General features: G+C 42.8%; 1 protein-coding gene across 1 annotated transcript in view; it reads right to left on the bottom strand.

Annotated features, from left to right (window-relative positions):
- The window catches only part of LOC110522562 (forkhead box protein N3), an 81,941-nt gene that overhangs the window by 16,861 nt on the left and 39,309 nt on the right, over positions 1–25,771 (bottom strand). The window contains exons 3-4 of the mRNA XM_021601019.3: positions 19,501–19,649; positions 10,489–10,544 (exon numbers count right to left, since the gene is read on the bottom strand). Coding sequence (XP_021456694.3) covers positions 10,489–10,544; positions 19,501–19,649 — 205 coding nt within the window. The remainder of the gene's footprint in view (positions 1–10,488; positions 10,545–19,500; positions 19,650–25,771) is intronic.

Below are 25,771 nucleotides of genomic sequence, written 5' to 3'. Positions count from 1 at the left end.
AAGTGTGCTATTTGGAAGAATATAGGGAAAAGGGTGCTATTTGGAATAATATAGGGTGCTATTTAGGATAATATAGGGAACAGGGTGCTATTTGGAATAATATAGGGAAAAGTGTGCTATTTGGAAGAATATAGGGAAAAGGGTGCTATTTGGAATAATATAGGGTGCTATTTAGGATAATATAGGGAACAGGGTGCTATTTGGAATAATATAGGGAAAAGTGTGCTATTTGGAATAATATAGGGAAAAGTGTGCTATTTGGAAGAATATAGGGAACAGGGTGCTATTTGGAAGAATATAGGGAAAAGGGTGCTATTTGGAATAATATAGGGAACAGGGTGCTATTTGGAATAATATAGGGAACAGGGTGCTATTTGGAAGAATATAGGGAACAGGGTGCTATTTGGAATAATATAGGGAAAAGGGTGCTATTTGGAATAATATAGGGAAAAGTGTGCTATTTGGAAGAATATAGGGAACAGGGTGCTATTTGGAAGAATATAGGGAAAAGGGTGCTATTTGGAATAATATAGGGAACAGGGTGCTATTTGGAATAATATAGGGAACAGGGTGCTATTTGGAAGAATATAGGGAACAGGGTGCTATTTGGAATAATATAGGGTGCTATTTAGGATAATATAGGGAACAGGGTGCTATGTGGAATAATATAGGAAAAAGTGTGCTATTTGGAAGAATATAGGGAAAAGGGTGCTATTTTGAATAATATAGGGTGCTATTTAGGATAATATAGGGAACAGGGTGCTATTTGGAATAATATAGGGAAAAGTGTGCTATTTGGAATAATATAGGGAACAGGGTGCTATTTAGAAGAATATAGGGAAAAGGGTGCTATTTGGAAGAATATAGGGAAAAGGGTGCTATTTAGAAGAATATAGGGAAAAGGGTGCTATTTAGAAGAATATAGGGAAAAGGGTGCTATTTGGAAGAATATAGGGAAAAGGGTGCTATTTGGAATAATATAGGGAAAAGTGTGCTATTTGGAAGAATATAGGGAAAAGGGTGCTATTTAGAAGAATATAGGGAAAAGGGTGCTATTTAGAAGAATATAGGGAAAATGGTGCTATTTGGAAGAATATAGGGAAAAGGGTGCTATTTGGAATAATATAGGGAAAAGTGTGCTATTTGGAATAATATAGGGAACAGGGTGCTATTTGGAATAATATAGGGAACAGGGTGCTATTTGGAATAATATAGGGAAAAGTGTGCTATTTGGAATAATATAGGGAACAGGGTGCTATTTGGAATAATATAGGGAACAGGGTGCTATTTGGAATAATATAGGGAAAAGGGTGCTATTTGGAAGAATATAGGGAACAGGGTGCTATTTGGAAGAATATAGGGAAAAGGGTGCTATTTAGAAGAATATAGGGAAAAGGGTGCTATTTGGAATAATATAGGGTGCTATTTAGGATAATATAGGGAACAGGGTGCTATTTGGAATAATATAGGGAAAAGGGTGCTATTTGGAAGAATATAGGGAACAGAGTGTTATTTAGAATAATATAGGGTGCTAGAGTGCTATTTGGGAGTAGAGTGCTATTTGGGAGGCTGCCCGACAGATCCTGTTTACACTAGGTAGACACAGTATGCCTGGCCTGGCCTAACCCAAACCCTGGCCTTGCTTTGCCTGGCCTAAAGTATTTCTGTAAAAACATTTTATATCTCTACTTAAGTTGTTTTTGGGTATCTTTTTCACAACTTTTACTTCACTACATTCCGAAAGATAAGAATGTACTTTTTACTCCATACATTTTCCCTTACACCCAAAAGTACTCATTACATTTTGAATGCTTAGCAGGACAGGACTATTAGCCCACACAAACTCATTGAATAACTGATTCACTACAGATATTATCAAATAAATATATATATATATATATATATATATATATATATATATATATACACACACTTTTTTAAAACCATTTTTTTTACCCCTTATTTCTGGCACTAAACAGTCCAAACTAAATATTCTGAAATGATTCTGACCTCTTACAATTGTCCATGTTTTGTTACATTACAACCTCATTCCAAAATGGATTACATTATTGATTTTTCTCATCAATCTACACACAATAAGGCAGGTATCCTAGTGGTTAGAGCGTTGGACAGTACCTGAAAGGTTGCTAGATGGAATCCCCGAGCTGACAAGGTACAAATCTGTCGTTCTGCCCCAATAATTTATTCTTAACTGACTTGCCTAGTTAAATTAAGACTTGATTGGAGTCCACCTGTGGTGAACTCAATTGATTGGACACGCTTCAGAAAGGCAGACACCTGTCTTTATAAGGTCCCACTGTTTTTTTTTTATTATCTTTATTTAACTTGGCAAATTCTTACTTACAATGACGACCTACCCCAGCCAAACCCGGATGACGCAGTGCAAATTGTGTGCTGCCCTATGGGACTCCAAATCACAGCTGGATGTGAAACAGCCTGGATTCAAACCAAGGACTGTAGTGGCGCCTCTTTGCTCTGAGATGCAGTGCCTTAGACCACTGTGCCACTCTGGAGCCCTTGGGAACCCAGTTGACAGTGCATGTCAAAGCAAAAACCATGCCATGAGGTTGAAGGAATTGTCCGTAGAGCTCCGAGACAGGATTGTGTCGAGACACAGATCTGGGGAAGCGTACCAAAAAAATAATTCAGCATTGAAGGTCCCCAAGAACACAGTGGCCTCTATCATTCTTAAATGGAAGCAGTTTGGAACCACCAAGACTCTTCCTAGAGCAGGCCGCCCGGCTAAACTGAGTAATCGGGGTAGAAGGGCCTTGGTCAGGGAGGTGACCAAGAACCCGATGGTCCCTCTAACAGAGCTCCAGAGTTCCTCTGTGGAGATGGGAGAACCTTCCAGAAGGACAACCACCTCTGCAGCACTCCACCAACCAGGCCTTTATTGTAGAGTGGCCAGAAGGAAGCCACTCCTCAGTAAAAGGTACATGACAGCCCGCTTGGAGTATGCTAAAAGGCACCTAAAGGACTCTCAGACCATGAGAAACAAGATTCTCTGGTCTGATGAAACCAAGATTGAACTCTTTGGCCTGAATGCCATGTGTCCTGTCTGGAGGAAACATGGCACCATCCCTACGGTGAAGCATGGTGGTGGCAGGATCATGCTGTGGGGATGTTTTTTAATGGCAGGGACTGGGAGACAAGTCACGATCGAGGGAAAGATGAACGGAGCAAAGTACAGAGAGATCCCAGATGAAAATCTGCTCCACAGCGCTCAGGACCTCTGACTGGAGTGAAGGTTCACCTTCCAACAGGACAACGACCCTAAGCACACAGCCAAGACAACGCAGGAGGGGCTTCGGGACAAGTCTCTGAATGTCAATGAGTGGCCCAGCCAGAGCCCAGACTAGAACCCGATCGAAAAAAGCTTTGCAGTGATGCTCCCCATCCAACCTGACAGAGTTTGAGAGGATCTGCAGAGAAGACTGGGAGAAACTCCCCAAATACAGGTGTGCCAAGCTTGTAGCATCATACCCAAGAAGACTCGAGGCTATAATTGCTGCCAAAGCTGCTTCAACAAAGTACTGAGTCAAGGGTCTGAATACTTAAGTAAATGTGATATTTCACTTTTTTATTTGATGTACGTTTACCCCAAATTCTTAAAACCTGTCAATCTGGGGTATTGTGTGTAGATTGATGAGGGAAACAAAGTAGTTACTCCATTTTAGACTTTCTGACCTTTTTAAATGCTTTTTTTGTATTATGCTAATTAGATTGTTAACATTGACCTTCGGGGGTTAAACACTTCAAAAAGGGATGTGTGGAACAACTCCGAAATTTGACGTTTGAGAAAAATGGATTAACGTCTAATTCTGACGTGAGACTGTGAGAGCTGGTTGGTCTCCGCATGTATAAACCCTGAGAAGCAATGCTGTAAACTGAGATGGGAGACAACACACTTTATCTTTACACCCTGTCATTATCAAGAGAAGAGAGAGAAAATACCCCACTTTCACAGCACTGACAAGTAGTTCTGGACAGGATACCAAGACAGAGAATAGGGCATACAAGAAAACTAAAAAGAGAGAGTGTGTGTGTGTGTGAGAGAGAGAGAGCTTCAGCCAGAGAGAGATGACTAGTTCCTTCATGTGCTTTATGTTCAGACTCTTAAATTTGTTCCACATGGCTTGCTGTGTGTGAGCGTGTGTGTGAGTGTGCTTCCCTGCTTGTGTGTGTGTGTTTCAGTCTGTGTGTGTGTGTGTGTTGGCTTGTGTGAGACTGCAGCCAAAAGAGATCAGACTCAGTGTCCAGATTTCAGGTTTAAAGTTCATTCCCAGCGGACCTTGGGAAAGCAACCATTTCAAAGTGGCCTCTCTCTCAGTCAAAACACTTCTGCTGCCAGGAAAACACAGAACTCCTATATAAAACACAGAACTCACAGAACACAGAACTCCTATATAAAACACAACTCACAGAAAACAGAACTCCTATATAAAAGACAGAACTCACAGAACACAGAACTCCTATATAAAACACAGAACTCACAGAACACAGAACTCCTATAAAAAACACAGAACTCACAGAACTCCTATAGAAAACAGAGAACTCACAGAACTATAGAAAACACAGAACTCCTATATAAAACACAGAACTCACAGAACGCAGAACTCCTATATAAAACACAGAACTCACAGAACACAGAACTCCTATATAAAACACAGAACTCACAGAACGCAGAACTCCTATATGAAACACAGAAATCACAGAACTCCTATAGAAAACACAGAACTCACAGAACACAGAACTCCTATATAAAATACAGTACTCTAACTCCTATTTACAGTATGCTGCAGCTGAAAAGGACTAGGGAAGAAGAAGGTGTCTTAAAACTTCTTATGGCTTGGGGGCAGTATTTCGACGTCTGGATGAGAAGCGTGCCCAAAGTAAACTGCCTGTTACTCAGGCCCAGAAGCTAGGATATGCATATAATTGGCAGATTTGGATAGAAAGCACTCTAAAGCTTCCAAACACTGTTAAGCTCTCTGGGACAGTTTGGGACGCTAGCGTCCCACCTCGCCAACAGCCAGTGAAATTGCAGGGCGCCAAATTCAAAACAACAGAAATCTCAATTTAAATTCCTCAACCATACAAGTATTTTACATCATTTTAAAGATACACTTCTCTTTAATCCAACCACAGTGTCCGATTTCAAAAACGCTTTTCGGCGAAAGCAGAACATATCATTATGTTAGGTCAGCAACTAGTCACAGAAAGCATTCAGCCATTTTCCAACCAAAGAGAGGTGTCACAAAAAGCAGAAATATAGATAAAATTAATCACTAACCTTTGACGATCTTCATCAGATGACATTCCCAGGACTCAATGTAACACAATACATATATGTTTTGTTCGATCAAGTTCATATTTATATCCAAAAACCTCAGTTTACATTGGCGCCATGTTCAGAAATGCCTCCAAAACATCCGGAGAAATTGCAGAGAGCCACATCAAATAACATAAATATTCATCTTAAACTTTGATGAAAGATACATGCTTTACATAGAATTAAAGATCAACTTGTTCTTAATGCAACCGCTGTGTCAGATTTCAAAAAAGCTTTACAGCAAAAGCACAATATTCAATAATCTGAGAACAGCGTTCAGCCACAAAAGCAAGCCATGCAGTTACCCACCAAATTGTGGAGTCAACAAAAGTCATAAATAGCATTATTAATCTTCACTTACCTTTGCTGATCTTCATCGGAATGCACACCCAGGACTCCCACTTCCACAACAAATGTTTGTTTTGTTTGATTACGTCCATATTTATGTCCAAATACCTCCATTTTGTTTGCGCGTTTAGTTCACTATTGCAAAGGCACAATGTGCAAGCGCAAAATCCAGACAAAAAGTCAAAAGAGTTCCATTACAGTTTGTAGAAACATGTCAAACGATGTTTACAATCAATCCTTAGGGTCTTTTTATAATAAATCTTCAATAATATTTCAACCGGACAATAGCGTATTCATTACAGAGAAAAAAGAAGTAAACAACTGATTGGCCTCAGCCTAGTCCACTTGTTGAAACAGCTCTTATTCGACACCCTTCAACAATAGAAGCCTCAAACAAATTTCTAAAGACTGTTGACACCTTTGGAAGTACAATCTGGCCCCATAGACACAGGATATTGGATAGGCAATCACTTAAATTAAACTACCAACCTCAGATTTCCCACTTCCTGGTTGGATTTGTCTCAGGTTTTCGCCTGCCATATGAGTTCTGTTATACTCACAGATATCATTCAAACAGTTTTAGAAACTTTAGAGTCTTTTCTATCCAATACTACTAGTAATATGCATATATTAGCATCTGGGACAGAGTAGCAGGCAGTTTACTCTGGGCATCTTATTCATCCAAGCTACTCAATACTGCCCCCCTGTCACCAAGAAGTTAAAAAATAATGTCTGTGAGTATAACAGATTTTATGTGGCAGGCGTAAATCTGAGGACAATCCATCCAGGAAGTGGGATTTTTTTGATGTGGGTAGTTTTCAATTGAATGCCTATTGAGTATTTAATGGATTAGGACCCATGTTGCAGTTCCTATGGCTTCCACTAGACTAGGTTTCAAGCTTGTTTTCTGAAAAATGAAGAAGAATGAGACCTTTCTGTCAGTGGACTGTAGAATCATGCAGTGCTGGTTTGCGCACGTGACCGAGTGTGCGCCGTTCATTGTTTTTCCTTTCTATTGAATGCGCTATTGTTCGGCTAAATTATTATTGATTATTTTGACAATTGACAACCTGAGTATTAATTATAAACATAATTTGACATGTTTCAACGAACTTTACCGGTACTATTAGGGTGTATTCGTCTGCATGTTTTGATCTCCTTTGAGCCAGTGGGTTACTGAACAAAACGCACGAACAAAACTGAGTTTTTGGGATATAAAGAGGGACTTTATCGAACAAAACAAACATTTATTGTGTAGCTGGGACTCTTGTGACTGCAACCAGATGAAGATCTTCAAAGGTAAGTGATTAATTGTATTGCTGTTTCTGACTTTCGTGACTCCTCTACTTGGTTGGAAAATGTTTGTATGCTTTTGTACACGGGGCGTGTCCTCAGACAATCGCATGGTATGCTTTCGCCGTAAAGCCTTTTTGAAATCTGACAAGGGGGCTGGATTAACAAGAAGTTAATTTTAAGCCAATGTATAACACTTGTATTTTTATGAATGTTTATTATGACTATTTCTGTATTTTGAATTTGGAGCTCTGCAATTTCACCGGATGTTGTCGAGGTGGGTTGCTAGCGGAACGCCTGCGCCAGAAAGGTTAATGTTTGTCTTATGGAATGTGCAACTTTATTTTATTTTACATATACCGTATGGATTACAATGGGTTGTTACTCAATTTACACAGGTCTTGTATAATTTTGAGATGGAACGTAAAGCAGTCACACGTCACCTACACTGTATAAGCTTGGAGAACAAGGCTAGAATGGAGGAGATGCAGAGACATTACATTATTTCAGCATAGACACTTCCAATAGGCCAAGACTGTGAGCTGTGGAACTGGGATAGTGAGCTGTGACTCTGGGATAGTGAGCTGTGGGACTGGGATAGTGAGCTGTGACTCTGGGATAGTGAGCTGTGGGACTGGGATAGTGAGCTGTGACTCTGGGATAGTGAGCTGTGGGACTGGGATAGTGAGTTGTGGGACTGGGATAGTGAGCTGTTACTCTGGGATAGTGAGCTGTGACTCTGGGATAGTGAGCTGTGGGTCTGGGATAGTGAGCTGTGGGACTGGGATAGTGAACTGTGGGACTGGGATAGTGAGCTGTGGGACTGGGATAGTGAACTGTGACTCTGGGATAGTGAGCTGTGGGACTGGGATAGTGAGCTGTGGGACTGGGATAGTGAACTGTGGGACTGGGATAGTGAACTGTGACTCTGGGATAGTGAGCTGTGGGACTGGGATAGAGAGCAGAGAGCGTAATGTAAGTTCTTACACTTTCCATGCCGATAAAGCTTCTTAAATGGAATTTAATTTGGGTAATAGTGTCTGTCCTTAGTCCACTACTATACCAGTGGTGGTCAGTGCCATTAAAGAAAAGGGAGGACACTTCTCTTTTTCATGAGCATGGCTTTTACTCTATTACAGCATATTGGAAGACTGTCGTTCATATTCCATTCACCCAGTTCAATGTAACATCGAGAGGTTTAGGCTACTGTCATTTTCCCAATACCCATCATGAGGTTGCTACAACATAGCCTATGAATGAAAGTTTACAATGTAGGTCACAAATTCAATACCAACTTGCACACTCTTGCCTGCATCTAGCTGATCTAGGGTGTAATCATTAGTAATCAACAGTTGCAAATGAGAGTTTCTTTTGGACAAATTCTGGTATGTTTATCCCCATTTCGATCCGTTTGTTTCCGCTTAAATTCTTACTGATCTCTTCGTGAGCCAATCCCGTTAATGGGATTGATTTGACAACACCCAGGTGAAAGAGCAGCGTGGCAAATTCAAAAACTGAAATACTCATAATAATAAATCATAGTGTTATGCACCGGTTTTAAGATGAACTTCTTGTTAATCCAGCCACAGTGTCAGATTTCCAAAAGGATTTACGGTGAAAGCAAACCATGCTATTATCTGAGGATAGCACCCCATCAAACAAACACATGAAAATCATATTTTAACCCGCCAGGCGCGACACAAAAGTCAGAAATAACAATATAATTCATGCCTTACCTTTGAAGATCTTCTTCTGTCGGCACTCCAATTTGTCCATTAAACATCACAAATGGTCCTTTTGTTCGATAAATTCCGTCGTTGTATGTCCATTTATTTGGCGCATTTGATTCAGAAAATACACCGGTTCCAACTTGTGCAACATGACTACAAAGTATCTAATAAGTTACCTGAACTTGATCCAAACATTTCAAACAACTTTCCTAATCCAACTTGAGGTATTTTTAAACGTAAATAATGGATACAATTTAAGACGGAATAAACTGTTCAATACCGGATGAAAACAAAGTGTAGCGAGCTTTCAGGTCGTGCGCCCCAACCACAACAGTACACTTGGCTCGACTCCCAGAAAGGAAATGGCTACTTCTTCATTTCTCAAAGGAAAAACATCAAACAATTTTTAAAGACTGTTGAACTCTAGTGGAAGCGATAGGAAATGCAAGCAAGTATCTTAGAAATCTAGATCCACATAGAAACCCATTGAATGGAGAGTGACCTCAATTTTTGTTTTTCCTGGTTGGTTTGTCATCGGGGTTTTGCCTGCCAAATAAGTACTGTTATACACACAGACATAATTATACTCACAGACATAACGGTTTTAGAAACTTTTGAGTGTTTTCTATCCAAATCTACCAATTGTATGCATATCCTAGCTTCTGGGCCTGAGTAGCAGGCAGTTTACTTTGGGCACGCTTTTCATCCGGACGTGAAAATAGTGCCCCCTAGCCTTAAAAAGTTTTAAGACGTTTTTCAACAGAATTGGTGGAATGAAAATTCACTGTGGAGGATGGTCCTCCCTTTCCTCCTCTGAGTAGCCTCCACTGTACTATACTGTGTCTCAACACTCTGTCTCTCTTCCTGTTTATCACCCTCCCTCTCTCTCTCGCTATCTGTTAACAATCTACCCAACATTTTTATCCATTCTCCTCACCCCTCCCATCCGCTAGACCCATCAGTCACAGGCAGGTCTGTAGGGAGGCCGGGCCCCTCAGACACTCTCTACATGGGCTCCTTGACCATTACTCCATTATCACGGCCAAGGCATGGTGGTGGAGGGGATGGAGGACACGGACCAGACATCTAATGTATCCATTTCCCTCCATTTAGAGCACCGATGTCCCACTGTACTCTCAAAATAGATTGTGATTGGGATTGAATGTCCATTTAAACTGCCAGCCAGTCCACAAGGGACAAAAGAGAGGGAGGAGAGAGGGAGAGGAAGTCAAGGAGAGGGAGAGAAAGTGAAAAGAGAGAGAAGTGATGAGGAGGATGGGAATGAGAGAGAGAGAGAGAGAGAGAGCGAGAGGAGAAGGAGGGAGGGAGGGGGAAAAAGTGATAAGTGATGGAAAGTGAAGGGAGATAGAAAGGCGAGAGGGGGATAGAGAGATAAAGTGGAGGTGGAAAAAAAATCACAGGATGCCTTCCCAAGCTTCAGATCAGATTGTTTTACTTTCAAATGCCCACTCAAACAGAAGCATCCTCTGGAATGTTGTCAAGTGTCAGGATGCAGCACTTGGTATTCTCAAGGTGCCTTCTAAAAAATAATTCAGAACTCCGGAAAACACAGGAGTTGGCATCTGAGATGATAGAGAGAGAGAGAGAAAGATAATCAGGGAGGGACAGAGACAGAGAGAGAGAGAGGGGAGAGAGAGAGGGGAGAGAGAGAGGGGAAGAGAGAGGGAGAGAGGAAGAGAGGGAGAGAGCGATGGATACAGACACACAAAAAAGACAAAGCAATGCTGAATGGTATCCTACCTTGTAAGAGAACTCCATTCTTTCTGAAGAAGGGACTCCTTGGCCAAAGTAGAGGACTGAGGAGAGAGAGAGAGATGGTTAATCATGTGGTCATGTAAGCTCTGCTGCAGGCTGCTTCAGACAGACAGAAAGTGTGCGTCTGAAATTGCACCGTATTACCAGGGCCATGGTGAAAAGTACTGCCTTATATACAGTTTTCGCTTTTCCACCTCATGAAATAACTAGCATTCTTTTCATTTAATCTTTTGAATTCGCTTGTCAGAAAAATCTGTACCCTTGTCCGCTAGAATGAACAATATACATCTTCTAGTGATCTATTGATAGGACAGGCGCCTGTCAGTCACAAAGCCAGCGATGTCAAGGAAACACTGTTCTGTCCGTATGTCCCGCCTCTCTGCACCTGTGTTCTTTTTTTATGCCTATTCCTCCTGACAGAGCTTGTGTAACTGAGTCTGGTTTGTAGGCTTCCTTGCTCGCACCCACATTTTCAGTTATGCCCACACATTTTCTATAGGATTGAGGTCAGGGCTTGTGATGGCCACTCCAATAACTTGACTTGGTTGTCCTTAATAAGCCATTTTGCCACAACTTTGGAACAATGTTTGGGGTCATTGTCCATTTGGAAGACCCATTTGCGACCAAGCTTTAACTTCCTGACTGATCTCTTAAGATGTTGCTTCAATATATCCACATAATTTTCCTGCCTCATGAAGCCATCTATTTTGTGAAGTGCACCAGTCCTTCCTGCAACAAAGCACCCCCAAACATGATAATGCCACCCCCGTGCTTCACGGTTGGGATGGTGTTCTTCGGCTTGCAAGCTCCCCCCTTTTTCCTCCAAACATAACGATGGTCATTATGGCCAAAAGGTTCTATTTTTGTTTCACCAGACCAGAGGACATTTCTCCAAAAAAGTATGATCTTTGTCCCCATGTGCAGTTGCAAACCGTAGTCTGTCTTTTTTATGGCGGTTTTGGTGCTGTGGGTTCTTCCTTGCTGAGCGGCCTTTCAGGTTATGTCGATATAGGACTGTGGTTATGTCGTTTTACTGTGGATATAGATTATTTTGAACCTGTTTCCTCCAGCATCTTCACAAGGTCCTTTGCTGTTGTTCTGGGATTGATTTCCACTTTTCACACCAAAGTAAGTTCATCTCTAGGAGACAGAACGCGTCTCCTTCTTGAGTGGTATGACGGCTGCATGGTCCCATGGTGTTTATACTTCCGTACTATTGTTTGTACAGATGAACGTGGTACCTTCAGGGGTTTGGAAATTGCTCCCAAGGATGACTAAAATGATTTCAATTAGCCTATCAGAAGCTTCTACAGCCATGACATAATTTCCTGGATTTTTTTAAGCTGTTTATAGTTACAGTCAACTTAGTGTATGTAAACTTCTGACCCACTGGAATTGTGATACAGTGAATTATAAGTGAAATAATCTGTCTGTAAACAATTGTTGGAAAAATTACTTGTCATGCACAAAGTAGATGTCCTAACCAACTTTCCAAAACTATAGTTTGTTAACAAGAAGTTTGTGGAGTGGTTGAAATTCGAGTTTTAATGACTGCAACATAAGTGTATTTAAACTTCCGACTTCAACTGTAGACACGGCTGGTAGACAGGAAACAGCAGTCACACACAGCATCAAATAATGTTAAAGAATCAGCAGCCCATTCACTCCAGTAGGCCCCATAAAATCAGAACTATACAAAAAGCACAGCCATTTCATTCCAAAATGAAATTAACAAACCAGCTATCACTTCCCATTGCAAATGCATTTCATCACCATCTCACTAACCTGTCATCTAAAGTTTAAATGCAACCGTGTTTCACAGTCATATTTTTTTTAAGGATAGCTAACAGCAAGCTAGCTGCAACAAAAAACAGCGCCACTCACCAGATGCCAGTGACCGCTAAAGGGACTCGTCAGCTAGCGATGGGTTGGTCGCGAACGATTGGCTCTTTTTTTTAACAGATCTTTTAGGTGAACGTTAGGAACTGAATCGCATCGGTTAGCGAGACGTTCATTTGGCTCTTTCATTTGCATACCTAATTTGCATACCACTGCTTTTTGGCGATTATCTGCAGATAAATTATAAAAACATTTGATGAATATGCCGAATTCTCACTGCCATTTTCCTGTCATTCTATGCTGAACAAAAACATAAACTCAACATCAAAAATGTTACAGTTGATATAAGGAAATCAGTCAATTTAATACATTTGTTAGGCTGTTATCTATGGATTTTACATGACTGGGAATACAGATATGCATGTGGTTTGGATGTACTGCTAAATTCTCTAAAATTACGTTTGAGGTTGCTTATAGTAGAGGAATGAACATTAAATTATCTGGCAACAACTCTGGTGGACATTCCTGCAGTCAGCATGCCAATTTCACGCTCTCTCAAAACTTAAGACATCTGTGGCATTGTGTTGTGTGACAAAACTGCACATTTTAGAGTGGCCTTTCAGTGGCCTTTCATGCTCACTAACAGAGATGTAAACAAATTTGTGCACAGCATTTGAGATAAATACACTTTTTGTCTGAACGGAATATTTCTGGGATCTTTTATTTCAGCTCATGAAACATGGGACCAACATTTTACATGTTGAGTTTATATTTTTGTTTAGTGTATAATGATTCTCAACAGTGAATCCATGTTGACAGAACACAACCTTTTTCATAGATTTTTGCCAAAACAAATTACATTTAAAGAGTAGATTAGACTCGATTTTCTGACTAGGTTACTAATCTACCGCCTTCCCTCAAATTCCCACCCACAGTGATTGATTGACAGGTCGATTGACATCATTATAGCAATTCCTATCTGCAGTAAATATGACTTTAATCTAAAAGTTTATTGTTAAAAAAGGTTTTCTTACTTCGAAAATAGTGCTGATTGTATAGGCTTAGACGATATCCAAAACAACTAAAAACAAGCCGAATTCATACTGTCTCTCTGATTTCATTTTCAGTCATTTTATTTGTATAGTCATGTCTTTCTACTCAATACCAAAATGAATTGAACCATTCTGTGAGGTAAAGTTGTTAAAGTATTCAATAATTTAGCTATGTATTTCAGATGGAATTAAAGGCATTAGAATGTACAAGAGACCACCAAAATAGCTTGTTCTAATATATTTTTTCAAGGGGGCATGTCACCCTGGACCTTTCCAGTCTGGAACTCCCTGGCTGGCTATTATTTTTATTTGGCTGGAAACTCTTGGGGAATGTACTTGGGGAAACACTCTATATAGAGAATATAGGCTTTTTGAGAAGCAGACAAACTGAAATGAAAGCTGGGGTTTTAGCCCATAAGCCACTGATTCTGATTACAGTGATTATATTCCTGGAAGCCCTTGCATTGCCATTAATCTATCCCTATGATTACCACAGAGAATTACAGCCCAACTGATGTGGTCCACAGAGGTGATTTTTCATGACGGGCCCCCAAACACACACACACACACAAATGAGCTTGCACGGATGCACACACATACACATGGACGCACACAGTCGTGAACAGGCGCACAAACACATAACAAATAGACAAACAGACACATATAGCACACACACAATTGCAGGCGATACAGTCACACACAGCACACAGACACACACACACACATACACACACCTCTCGAGATTATTAAACTGCTAATGGAGCAGATAGTAACTAATGATCGTATTCGTCTTCACAGATATTCACACACACAGAAGATGGAGATGTGTATTTTGTTCACAGAAGTCTCACTCACATGTTCAGTTCCCTCTGTGTATCATTCTCCCCTTTTCTCTCTCTTACTATCTCTCCACTCTCCCTCTCCCCTTCCCTCTACTCCCCTTCTCCCTCGTTCTCTCTTTCTCTTACTCTCTCTCCCCCTCTCCCTCTCTTTCTCTCTCTCCCTCTCCCTCTCCCCCCCTCTCTCTCTCTCTGTTGTCCTACTGCTTTCTCTCTCTCTCTCTCTCTCTCTCTCTCTCTCTCTCTCTCTCTCTCTCTTTCTCTCTCTCTCTCTCTCTGTGTTGTCCTACTTCTCTCTCTCTCTCTCTCTGTCCTACTGCTCTCTCTCTCTCTCTCTGTTGTCCTACTGCTCTCTGTCTCTCTCTGTTGTCCTACTGCTCTCTCTCTCTCTCTCTCTCTCTCTCTCTCTCTCTCTCTGTGGTCCTACTTCTCTCTCTCTCTCTCTATCTCTCTCTCTGTTGTCCTACTGCTCTCTCTCTCTCTCTCTCTGTTGTCCTACTGCTCTCTCTCTCTCTCTCTGTTGTCCTACTGCTCTCTCTCTCTCTCTCTCTCTGTTGTCCTACTGCTCTCTCTCTCTCTCTCTCTCTCTCTCTATCCCTCTCTCTCTCTCTCTCTCTCTCCCTCTCTCCTTTTTCCTTCTTGCACCAGGCAACAAATAGCTATGTGGTGCACCAGTCTCAGCCCATGTGTTGCCATGGAGGCGTTCCCGTCACCTAGCAACCAGTGCATTAATCGGTTTGTGAGGAGCTAACTCGTGGCAGACGGTCGTTCAGCCCTTGTCCTCCCTCTCTCCCCCTACTTCCCTCGAGACTCCCTCTTCCCTCCTCCCCCCCATCCAGATGCCTATGGGGTGTGAAGGAATGTGCCTGGTTGCTGAACAGATACCCAGCATGCTCTAATCTTCCTCACTTCCTCTTTCTGCCCCATAGAACCCCTAAATGTTCTGGATGTGATGTATTGCAACACCTTGACCCTAACACACCCAAACATACTGTAGAGCCTGGCTATACCCTAACAACCCAGACATACTGTAGAGCCTGGCTATACCCTAACAACCCAGACATACTGTAGAGCCTGGCTATACCCTAACAACCCAGACATACTGTAGAGCCTGGCTATACCCTAACAACCCATACATACTGTAGAGCCTGGCAACACCCTAACAACCCATACATACTGTAGAGCCTGGCTATACCCTAACAACCCAGACATACTGTAGAGCCTGGCAACACCCTAACAACCCAGACATACTGTCGAGCCTAGCTATACCCTAACAACCCAGACATTCTGTAGAGCCTGGCTATACCCTAACAACCCAGACATACTGTAGAGCCTAGCTATACCCTAATAACCCAGACATACTGTAGAGCCTAGCTATACCCTGTAGACCTCCACAAGTCTGGTTCATCCTTGGGAGCAATTTCCAAATGCCTGAAGGTACATTCATCTGTACAAACAATAGTACATAAGTATAAAGACCACGGGACCACGCAGCCGTCATACCGCTGAGGAAGGAGACGCATTATGTCTCCTAGAATGGAAGGTACTTTGGTGCGAAAAGTGCAAATCAATCCCAGAACAACAGCAAAGGGCCTTGTGAAGATGCTGGAGGAAACCGATACAAAATTATCTATATCCACAGTAAAACGAGTCCTATATTGACATACCCTGAAAGACTACTCAGCAAGGAGGAAGCCTCTGCTCCAAAACCGCCATAAAAAAGACAGACTACAGTTTGCAACTGCACATGGGGACAAAGTTTGTACTTTTTGGAGAAATGTCCTCTGGTCTGATGAAACAAAAATATAACTGTTTGGCCATAGTGACCATCGTTTTGTTTGGTGGAAAAAGGGGAGGCTTACAAGCCGAAGAACACTATCCCAACCGTGAAGCACGGGAGTGGCAGCATCATGTTGTGGGGGTGCTTTGCTGGAGTAGGTGGCATCACGGCATCATGAGGAGGAACATTATGTGGATATATTGAAGCAACATCTCACAACATAGGTCAGGAAGTTAAAGCTTGTTCTCAAATGGGTCTTCCAAATGGACAATGACCCCAAGCATTCTCTCAAAGTTGTGGCAAAAAATTATTACGGACAAGTCAATGTATTGGAGTGGCAATCACAATGCCCTGACCTCAATCCTGTAAAAAATGTGTGGGCAGAATTGAAAAATCGTGTGCAGGCAAGGAGGCCTACAAACCTGACTCAGTTACACCAGCTCTGTCAGGAGGAATGGGCCAACATTCACCACAACTTATTGTGTGAACCTTGTGGAAGGCTACCTGAAATGTTTGACCCAAGTTAAACAATTTAAAGGCAATGCTACCAAATACTAACTGAGTGTATGTAAACTTCTGACCCACTGGGAGTGTGATGAAAGAAATAAAAGCTTAAATAAATCATTCTCTCTACTATTATTCTGACATTTCCCATTCTTTAAATGAAGTGGTTATCCTAACGGACCTACGACAGGGAATTTTTACTAGGATTAAATGTCAGGAATTGTGAAACACTGAGTTTAAATGTATTTTGCAAAGGTGTATGTAAACGTCCAACTTCAACTGCATGTCCTTCCCAGGCATGAAGTCTCGATAGGAAATATTTTCACCTTTATTCCCCTCTTCCATGCTGTATAATGTAGTGGAGAAACGGACATGTTCCTTTTTCTACCATCGTCCAATTTGTTCTACCTCCCCATCCCTCATTGTTATAAATTACACTTTTACGTTTTACGTCGAGCCAACTATTCTGTCTTACACAGTCCAGTGGTTCTGCGAGCCAACCTGCCCACCGTCTGACTGGCTGACCGACTGGGAGTCGGAGGAGAAGAGAAGTGAGAAGAAAAAATCTCTAGAAGCTTAATCGTGATTCCCTCTGACATACCCTCTGGGATGACCAGAGAGGAGAGAAAACAAGAGGAATAGAGAGAACAGGAGAGAAAGGGAAAGGAGAGGGAGAGGGTTGGTGTTGTGGGGGTATCAGGGAAGTATAGAGTAGAGGTCGACCGATTTAATCGGAATGGCCGATTAATTAGGGCCGATTTCAAGTTTTCATAACAATCGGAAATCTGTATTTTTGGGCACCGATTTTGCCAATTTTAATTTATTTTTTATACCTTTATTTAATCTTTACTTCACTAGGCAAGTCAGTTAAGAACACATTCTTATTTTCAATGACGGCCTAGGAACGAGGCAGAACGACAGATTTGTACCTTGTCAGGTCGGGGGATCCAATCTTGCAACCTACAGCATGACCGGTTTGGCGGTGGGTCAGTCATGGTGTGGGGTGGCATTTCTTTGGGGGGCCGCACACCCCTCCATGTGCTCGCCAGAGGTAGCCTGACTGCCATTAGGTACTGAGATGAGATCCTCAGACCCCTTGTGAGACCATATGCTGGTGCGGTTGTCCCTGGGTTCCTCCTAATGCAAGACAATGCTAGACCTCATGTGGCTGGAGTGTGTCAGCAGTTCCTGCAAGAGGAAGGCATTGATGCTATGGACTGGCCCGCCCGTTCCCCAGACCTGAATCCAATTGAGCACATCTGGGACATCATGTCTCGCTCCATCCACCAACGCCACGTTGCACCACAGACTGTCCAGGAGTTGGCGGATGCTTTAGTCCAGGTCTGGGAGGAGATCCCTCAGGAGACCATCCGCCACCTCATCAGGAGCATGCCCAGGTGTTGTAGGGAGGCTGTATGCCCACTTTAGCCCGACACGTGCGGGAAGCTGGAGCAGGCCGCACTGGGTTCTCCTGTCAAACTGGGGATACCGTGCGTAGAGCTGGCGCAGGATAACCCCGGGCCGAAGAGACGCACCGGAGACTAGGAGCGTTGAGCCGGCACAATCCCTCCTGGCTGAATGCCAACTCTAGCAAGGCAACTGCGGGAAGCTTGCAGAGAGCACACCGGGCTATGAGAGAGCACAGGAGACACACGGCGCAGAGCCTCACAACCTAGTGCCTGACTAGTCATTCTCTCCCCACGGTAAGCATGGGGAGTTATCTCAGGTCTATAACCTGACTCCGCCAATCTCCTCGTGTGCTCCACCAAAAAAGGGGGGCTGCCTCTCGTGCCTGCCTCGCTGACTTGCCTCCTCATATCGCCTCCGCTCTGCTTTAGCTACCTCCAGTTCCTCCTTTGGACGGCGATACTCTCCAGCCTGCCTCCAGGGTCTCTTACCGTCCAGGATCTCCTCCCATGTACAGGAGTCCCTTTCACCACGCTGCTTGGTCCTTCGGTGGTGGGTAGTTCTGTCATGGCCGTTGAAAGAACTGGACCAAGGTGCAGCGTGGTGAGAATACATATTCCTTTTTATTTATATGACGCAGACAAAAACAATAAACAATCCAAAAAAACAACCCGCAAAGCTTAAGGCTATAGCGCCAACAAACAAAGACAATTACCCACAAAGACAGGCCTAAGTATGGTTCCCAATCAGAGACAACGATAGACAGCTGTCTCGGATTGAGAACCATACCCGGCCAAAACAAAGAAATACAAAACATTGAAAAATGAACATAGAATGCCCACCCAAATCACACCCTGACCATACCAAAATAGAGACATAAAAAGCTCTCTAAAGTCAGGGCGTGACACTGGGGCTGTTTTCCATGGTTCAGGCTATGCCACTTAGTTCCAGTGAAGGAAAATCTCAACACTACAATATACAATGACATTCTAGAAGATTCTGTGCTTCCAACTTTGCGGCAATAATGTGGAGAAGGCCCTTTCCTGTTTCATGACAATGTCCCCGTGCTCACAGCGAGGTCCATACAGAAATGGTTCGCCGAGATCAGTGTGGAAGAACTTGACTGGCCTGCACAGAGCCCAGACCTCAACCCCATCGAACTCCTTTGGGATGAACTGGAAAGCCGACTGCAAGCCAGGCCTAATCGCACAACATCAGCGCCCCGACCTCACTAATGCCTTCATGGCTGAATTGATGCACAGGTTCCTTATATTCCAACATCTTCCCAGAAGAGTGGAGGCTGTTCTAGCAGCTAAGGAGGGGCACCAACTCCATATTAATGCCCATGATTTTGGAATGAGATGTTCGACGAGCAGGTGTCCTCATACTGTACTTTTGGTCATGTAGTGTACGTGCGTGCACATGTGCGAGATAGACTGTGAAAGGTGTGTGGTTATCTGTGATATGTCTGAGGGAAAAGCAAGGGAGGGGGGAATGATACATTGGAGGGGTAAAGGAGCGGATGAAAATAATGGATAGAATGAGTAAAGAGAGAGTGAGAGGTGTATATAGTTACCTGTGATATGCCTGAGGAGAGGTGGGAGAAGAGGTGAAGGGGGTAACCAGTCCCGGCGAGTAGGGGTGGTACGGGGTCTTCTTCAAGGCCTGGATCAGGTTGTGTCTGTACTCTGGATCTATGGACCACAACGAGCCTTTACCTATACTCTGAGAGAGGGAGCGAGATGAGGAAGAAAAGAAAGAGGATTATTTAGCTAACAACATGAAAACACAGGAATCTTGACGGCTGTATGGCTGCTGTCCACTGTCCCTCAGAAACCAGTCTACAGAGAGACAAACCAGACCACAAGTAAACACAGGGACATACCAGACCACAAGTAAACACAGGGACATACCAGACCACAAGTAAACACAGGGACATACCAGACCACAAATCAAACACAGGGACAACAGACCACAAGTAAACACAGGGACATACCAGACCACAAGTAAACACACAGAGACACCAGACCACAAGTAAACACAGGGACATACCAGACCACAAGTAAACACAGGGACATACCAGACCACAAGTAAACACAGGGACATACCAGACCACAAGTAAACACAGGGACACCAGACCACAAGTAAACACAGGGACACCAGACCACAAGTAAACACAGGGACATACCAGACCACAAGTAAACACAGGGACATACCAGACCACAAGTAAACACAGGGACATACCAGACCACAAGTAAACACAGGGACATACCAGACCACAAGTAAACACAGGGACACCAGACCACAAGTAAACACAGGGACACCAGACCACAAGTACACACAGGGACACCAGACCACAAGTAAACACAGGGACATACCAGACCACAAGTAAACACACAGAGACACCAGACCACAAGTAAACACACAGAGACACCAGACCACAAGTAAACACAGGGACACCAGACCACAAGTAAACACAGGGACATGCCAGACCACAAGTAAACACACAGAGACACCAGACCACAAGGAAACACACAGAGACACCAGACCACAAGTAAACACACAGAGACACCAGACCATAAGGAAACACACAGAGACACGAGACCACAAGTAAACACAGGGACACCAGACCACAAGTAAACACAGGGCCACCAGACCACAAGTAAACACAGGGACACCAGACCACAAGTAAACACAGGGACATACCAGACCACAAGTAAACACAGACATACCAGACCACAAGTAAACACAGGGACATACCAGACCACAAGTAAACACAGGGACACCAGACCACAAGTAAACACAGGGACATACCAGACCACAAGTAAACACACAGAGACACCAGACCACAAGTAAACACAGGGACACCAGACCACAAGTAAACACAGGGACACCAGACCACAAGTAAACACAGGGACATACCAGACCACAAGTAAACACACAGAGACACCAGACCACAAGTAAACACAGGGACACCAGACCACAAGTAAACACAGGGACATACCAGACCACAAGTAAACACACAGAGACACCAGACCACAAGTAAACACAGGGACATGCCAGACCACTAGTCCCTAGTTCTATTAAAAAAGCTGTGTCCACACTCTCCCACATCTCTCTCTCTCTCTCTCTCTCCCACATCTCTCTCTCTCTCTCTCTCTCACTCTCTCTCTCTCTCTCGCTCTCTCTGTCTCTCCCTCACCCTCCTCCGCTTTCTCTCTCTCTCTCTCTCTCTCTCCTTCTCTCTCTCTCTCTCTCTCTCTCTCTCTCTCTCTCTCCTTCTCTCTCTCTCTCTCTCCTTCTCTCTATCTCTCACTACTCTCTCTCTCTCTCTCATTCCTTCTCTTTCTCTTTCTCTCTCTCTCTCCTCCGCTTTCTCTCTCTCTCTCTCTCTCTCTCTCTCTCTCTCTCTCCTCCGCTTTCTCTCTCTCTCTCTCTCTCTTTCTCCCTCTCTCTCAGCTGCCTCTCTACCCTCTTCTCATTCACTTTCTTAACAGTTGTGCTACAGACCAGATCGTACTCACATGACAACTTTAGATTATACTGAAGGAGAGAAATGTCATGTACAGCAATGCAACTCAAAGCTTCGTAGAACTTTGTTGGTGACAGTGAACGAAGACGACCATCACCATCAACCATAGTTTTTAATGTTATTCCGCCATTGCCACACATATACCACAGGTGCCGTAAATGAGTGTTGTAAACCATCACATCAATACATACTTCACCACTTTGATCACATGATGTCAATAGAAACAACGGGAGGGAGTCCGACAGAGGAGTGACAAGAAATAAGTGTGCGTGTGTGTGAGAGACAGTACAAACAGTACATACATAAATATAATCAATCCCAACACTGTGACTTTTTCTGTTTTTAAATGATGCAGATGCAAAGCAACAAATGGTTTGGTAACGTTGATTTGGGCCGTGTGAACAGGCCTAGCTACAACATTGTGAATATTAGAAGATGTCAATGTCATGTTTGTGTATCTACAGTTGAAGTTGGAAGTTTACATACACCTTAGCCAGATTTAAACACAGTTCTTCACAATTCCCGACATTTAATCCTACTAATAAATCTACTAATTTGAAGGGATGTCCACACACTTCTGTAGACAGTATAGTGCACGTACGCACACACTCCCCTCATACACTCCCCTCACACACTCCCCTCATACACTCCCCTCACACACTCCCCTCACACACTCCCCTCACACACTCCCCTCACACATTCCCCTCACACACTCCCCTCATACACTCCCCTCATACACTCCCCTCATACACTCCCCTCACACACTCCCCTCATACACTCTGTCCCTCACTTTCTGCCCTCTTATTTCTCCTCCCTTCTGATCTTTCTTCTCTCCCTCTCTCCCCCCCCCAATTTATCCTCCAACCAATTCTCCCATTTCATCTGCACATTCCATTCCCTCCCTTCCTCCCCACACCCCCCTCTTTTTACCTGCCTCTATACTTCCCTGATACCCCACAACACCAAACCTCTCCCTCTCCTTTCCCTTCCTCTCCTGTTCTCTCTATTCCTCTTGTTCTCTCTCCTCTCTGGTCATCCCAGAGGGTATGTCAGAGGGAATCACGATTAAGCTTCTAGAGATTTTTTCCTCTCTCTTCTCTTCTCCTCCGACTCCCAGTCGGTCAGCCAGTCAGACGGTGGGCAGGTTGGCTCGCAGAACCACTGGACTGTGTAAGACAGAATAGTTGGCTCGACGTAAAACGTAAAAGTGTAATTTATAACAATGAGGGATGGGGAGGTAGAACAAATTGGACGATGGTAGAAAAAGGAACATGTCCGTTTCTCCACTACATTATACAGCATGGAAGAGGGGAATAAAGGTGAAAACATTTCCTATCGAGACTTCATGCCTGGGAAGGACATGCAGTTGAAGTTGGAAGTTTACATACACCTTAGCAAAATACATTTAAACTCAGTGTTTCACAATTCCTGACATTTAATCCAAGTAAAAATTCCCTGTCGTAGGTCCGTTAGGATAACCACTTTATTTAAAGAATGGGAAATGTCAGAATAATAGTAGAGAGAATGATTTATTTAAGCTTTTATTTCTTTCATCACATTCCCAGTGGGTCAGAAGTTTACATACACTCAGTTAATATTTAGTAGCATTGCCATTAAATGGTTTAACTTGGGTCAAACATTTCAGGTAGCCTTCCACAAGGTTCACACAATAAGTTGTGGTGAATGTTGGCCCATTCCTCCTGACAGAGCTGGTGTAACTGAGTCAGGTTTGTAGGCCTCCTTGCCTGCACACGATTTTTCAGTTCTGTCCATACATTTTTTACAGGATTGAGGTCAGGGCATTGTGATGGCCACTCCAATACATTGACTTGTCCTTAAGCCATTTTGCCACAACTTTGAGAGTATGCTTGGGGTCATTGTCCATTTGGAAGAACCATTTGCGACCAAGCTTTAACTTCCTGACTGATGTCTTGAGATGTTGCTTCAATATATCCACGTAGTTTTCTGTCCTCGTAAAGGACATTTTGTGAAGTGCACCAGTCCCTCCTGCAGAAAAGTACCCCAAGAACATGATGCTGCCACCCCCGTGCTTCACGTTAGGGATGGTGTTCTTCGGCTTGCAAGCATCCCCCTTTTTCCACCAATGATGGTCATTATGGGCGAACAGTTATATTTTTGTTTCATCAGACCAGAGGACATTTCTCCAAAAGTATGATCTTTGTCCCCATGTGCAGTAGCAAACCGTAGTCTGTCTTTGTTATGGAGGTTTTGGAGCAGTGGCTTCTTCCTCTCTCAGCGGCCTTTCAGGTTATGTCGATATAGGACTCGTTTTCCTGTGGATATAGATACTTTTGTACCGGTTTCCTCCAGCATCTTCACAAGGTCATTTGCTGTTGTTCTGGGATTGATGTGCACTTTTCGCAGCAAAGTACATTCATCTCTAGGAAACAGAACGCATCTCCTTCCTGAGAGGTATGATGGCTGCGTGGTCCAATGGTGTTTATACTTGCGTACTATTGTTTGTACAGATGAATGTGGTACCTTCAGGGGTTTGGAAATTACTCCCAAGGATGATCCAGACTTATGGAGTTCTGCATTTTTTTCTGAGGTCTTTGCTGATTTCTTTTGTCAAGTGAAGTGGCACTGGTTTGAAGGTAGGCCTTGAAATACATCCACAGTTACATCTCCAATTGACTCAAATGCTGTCAATTAGCCTATCAGAAGCTTCTAAAGCCATGACATCATTTTCTAGAATTTTCGATTTTTTTTAAATTTCACAATCAACTTAGTGTATATAAACTTCTGACCCACTGGAATTGTGATACAGTGAATTATAATTGAAATAATCTGTCGTTAAACAATTGTTGGAAAAATTACTTGTGTCATGCACAAGGTAGATGTCCTGACTGACTTCCCAAAACTATAGTTTGATAATGAGAAATTTGTGGAGTGGTTGAAAAATGAGCTTTAATGTCTCCAACCTAGGTGTACTTTCGACTTCAACTGTATATACAGTGCCAGTCAAAAGGTTGGACATACCTACTCATTACAGGGTTTTTCTTTATTTTTACTATTTTCTACATTGTAGAATAATAGTGAAGACATCAAAATGATATAATAACACATGTGGAATCATGTAGTAACCAAAAAAGTGTTAAAGAAATCAAAATATATTTTATATTTGAGATTCTTCAATGTAGACACCCTTTGCCTTGATGACAGCTTTTCACGCTTACTTTTACTTCACTACATTCTTGAAGACAATAATATACTTTCTACTCCATACATTTTCCCAAAAGTACTCCACACATTTCGAATGCTTTGCAGGACCGGATAATGGTTCAATTGATGTACTAACTAATAAAACACGTGGTCATTCCCCTGCTGCCTCTCCTCTCCTCTCCTCTCCTCTCCTCTCCTCCTCTCCTCTCGTCTTCTCCTCTCCCAGGCCGTGTCAAGGTACCATTTTCTAAAGCTGGAGGTTTCTTCCACATCTCTGAGTACCCTCTCTTCTGGATTATTCTATTATGTGGAGCTGGTTTATCCTAATTCACCCAGACAACACCAGGTCTGCGTCTCCAACAGTCATTCAGGGCAGGGCCCCATCTGTTTTGAGACCCACATTTTTAGCAAAAAATAAAATGAAAAAAATATCAGGGCATTTGCCTGTTTTGCATGTTATTTTGGCATGAATATGTGTCACATTTCAGTTTGCAACAATTAAAAAAAAAACATATATTTGAGTTAATGAAGCTGAAGACAAACATGTCTCTTTTTTGTTTTCTTGAGTAAGACAGCTCCAAAATGCAGGTGTTTCGGCCTAGCCCAGCGCTTTCTGTGGTGGTGGGTCAAGCCAGCAGAAAATATGATTGCCCAGCAGCCCATGATTGGCTCAGTGTTGTGTCACTCATGGAGACACTACATCACCGCCAAGTCTAAGGGTAGAGCTTGAAAATTCAAGCCCCTTGGGTGCTGCCATAGAGTTACATTAGAAGTGACCATCCAAGAAGGCTCAAGGTCATTGGCCACAGATAAAATGACGTCAAATCACGTTATATCTACCATAGCTTTGATTAGACTGATCATGTCAACATCATACTTTCAAAATCTCAGTTATCAGTCATCATCATAAATCAAGTCGACAATCTACTGGCAAATCCTTTTTAATCCTTGTCATATGAAGAGAAATAATGAAGAAAAATTATAGATAAAACATATTGGTGCTCAACGGCCATTGGACATAAACATTACACAACAAGTTGGAAATTGCAAATTCAACAATGAGTGGTTTGGAAGGAATCCGTGGCTAACTGCAAGCATTGAAAAGCAATCATTAGCCTGCTATTCAGTGAAG

This window comes from Oncorhynchus mykiss, chromosome 4, assembly GCF_057628025.1.
Source record: "Oncorhynchus mykiss isolate SJ-2025 chromosome 4, ASM5762802v1, whole genome shotgun sequence".
NCBI lineage: Eukaryota > Metazoa > Chordata > Actinopteri > Salmoniformes > Salmonidae > Oncorhynchus > Oncorhynchus mykiss.
Note: the sequence above shows the minus strand (reverse complement) of the source record. Positions and strands in the feature narration are given on the sequence as shown.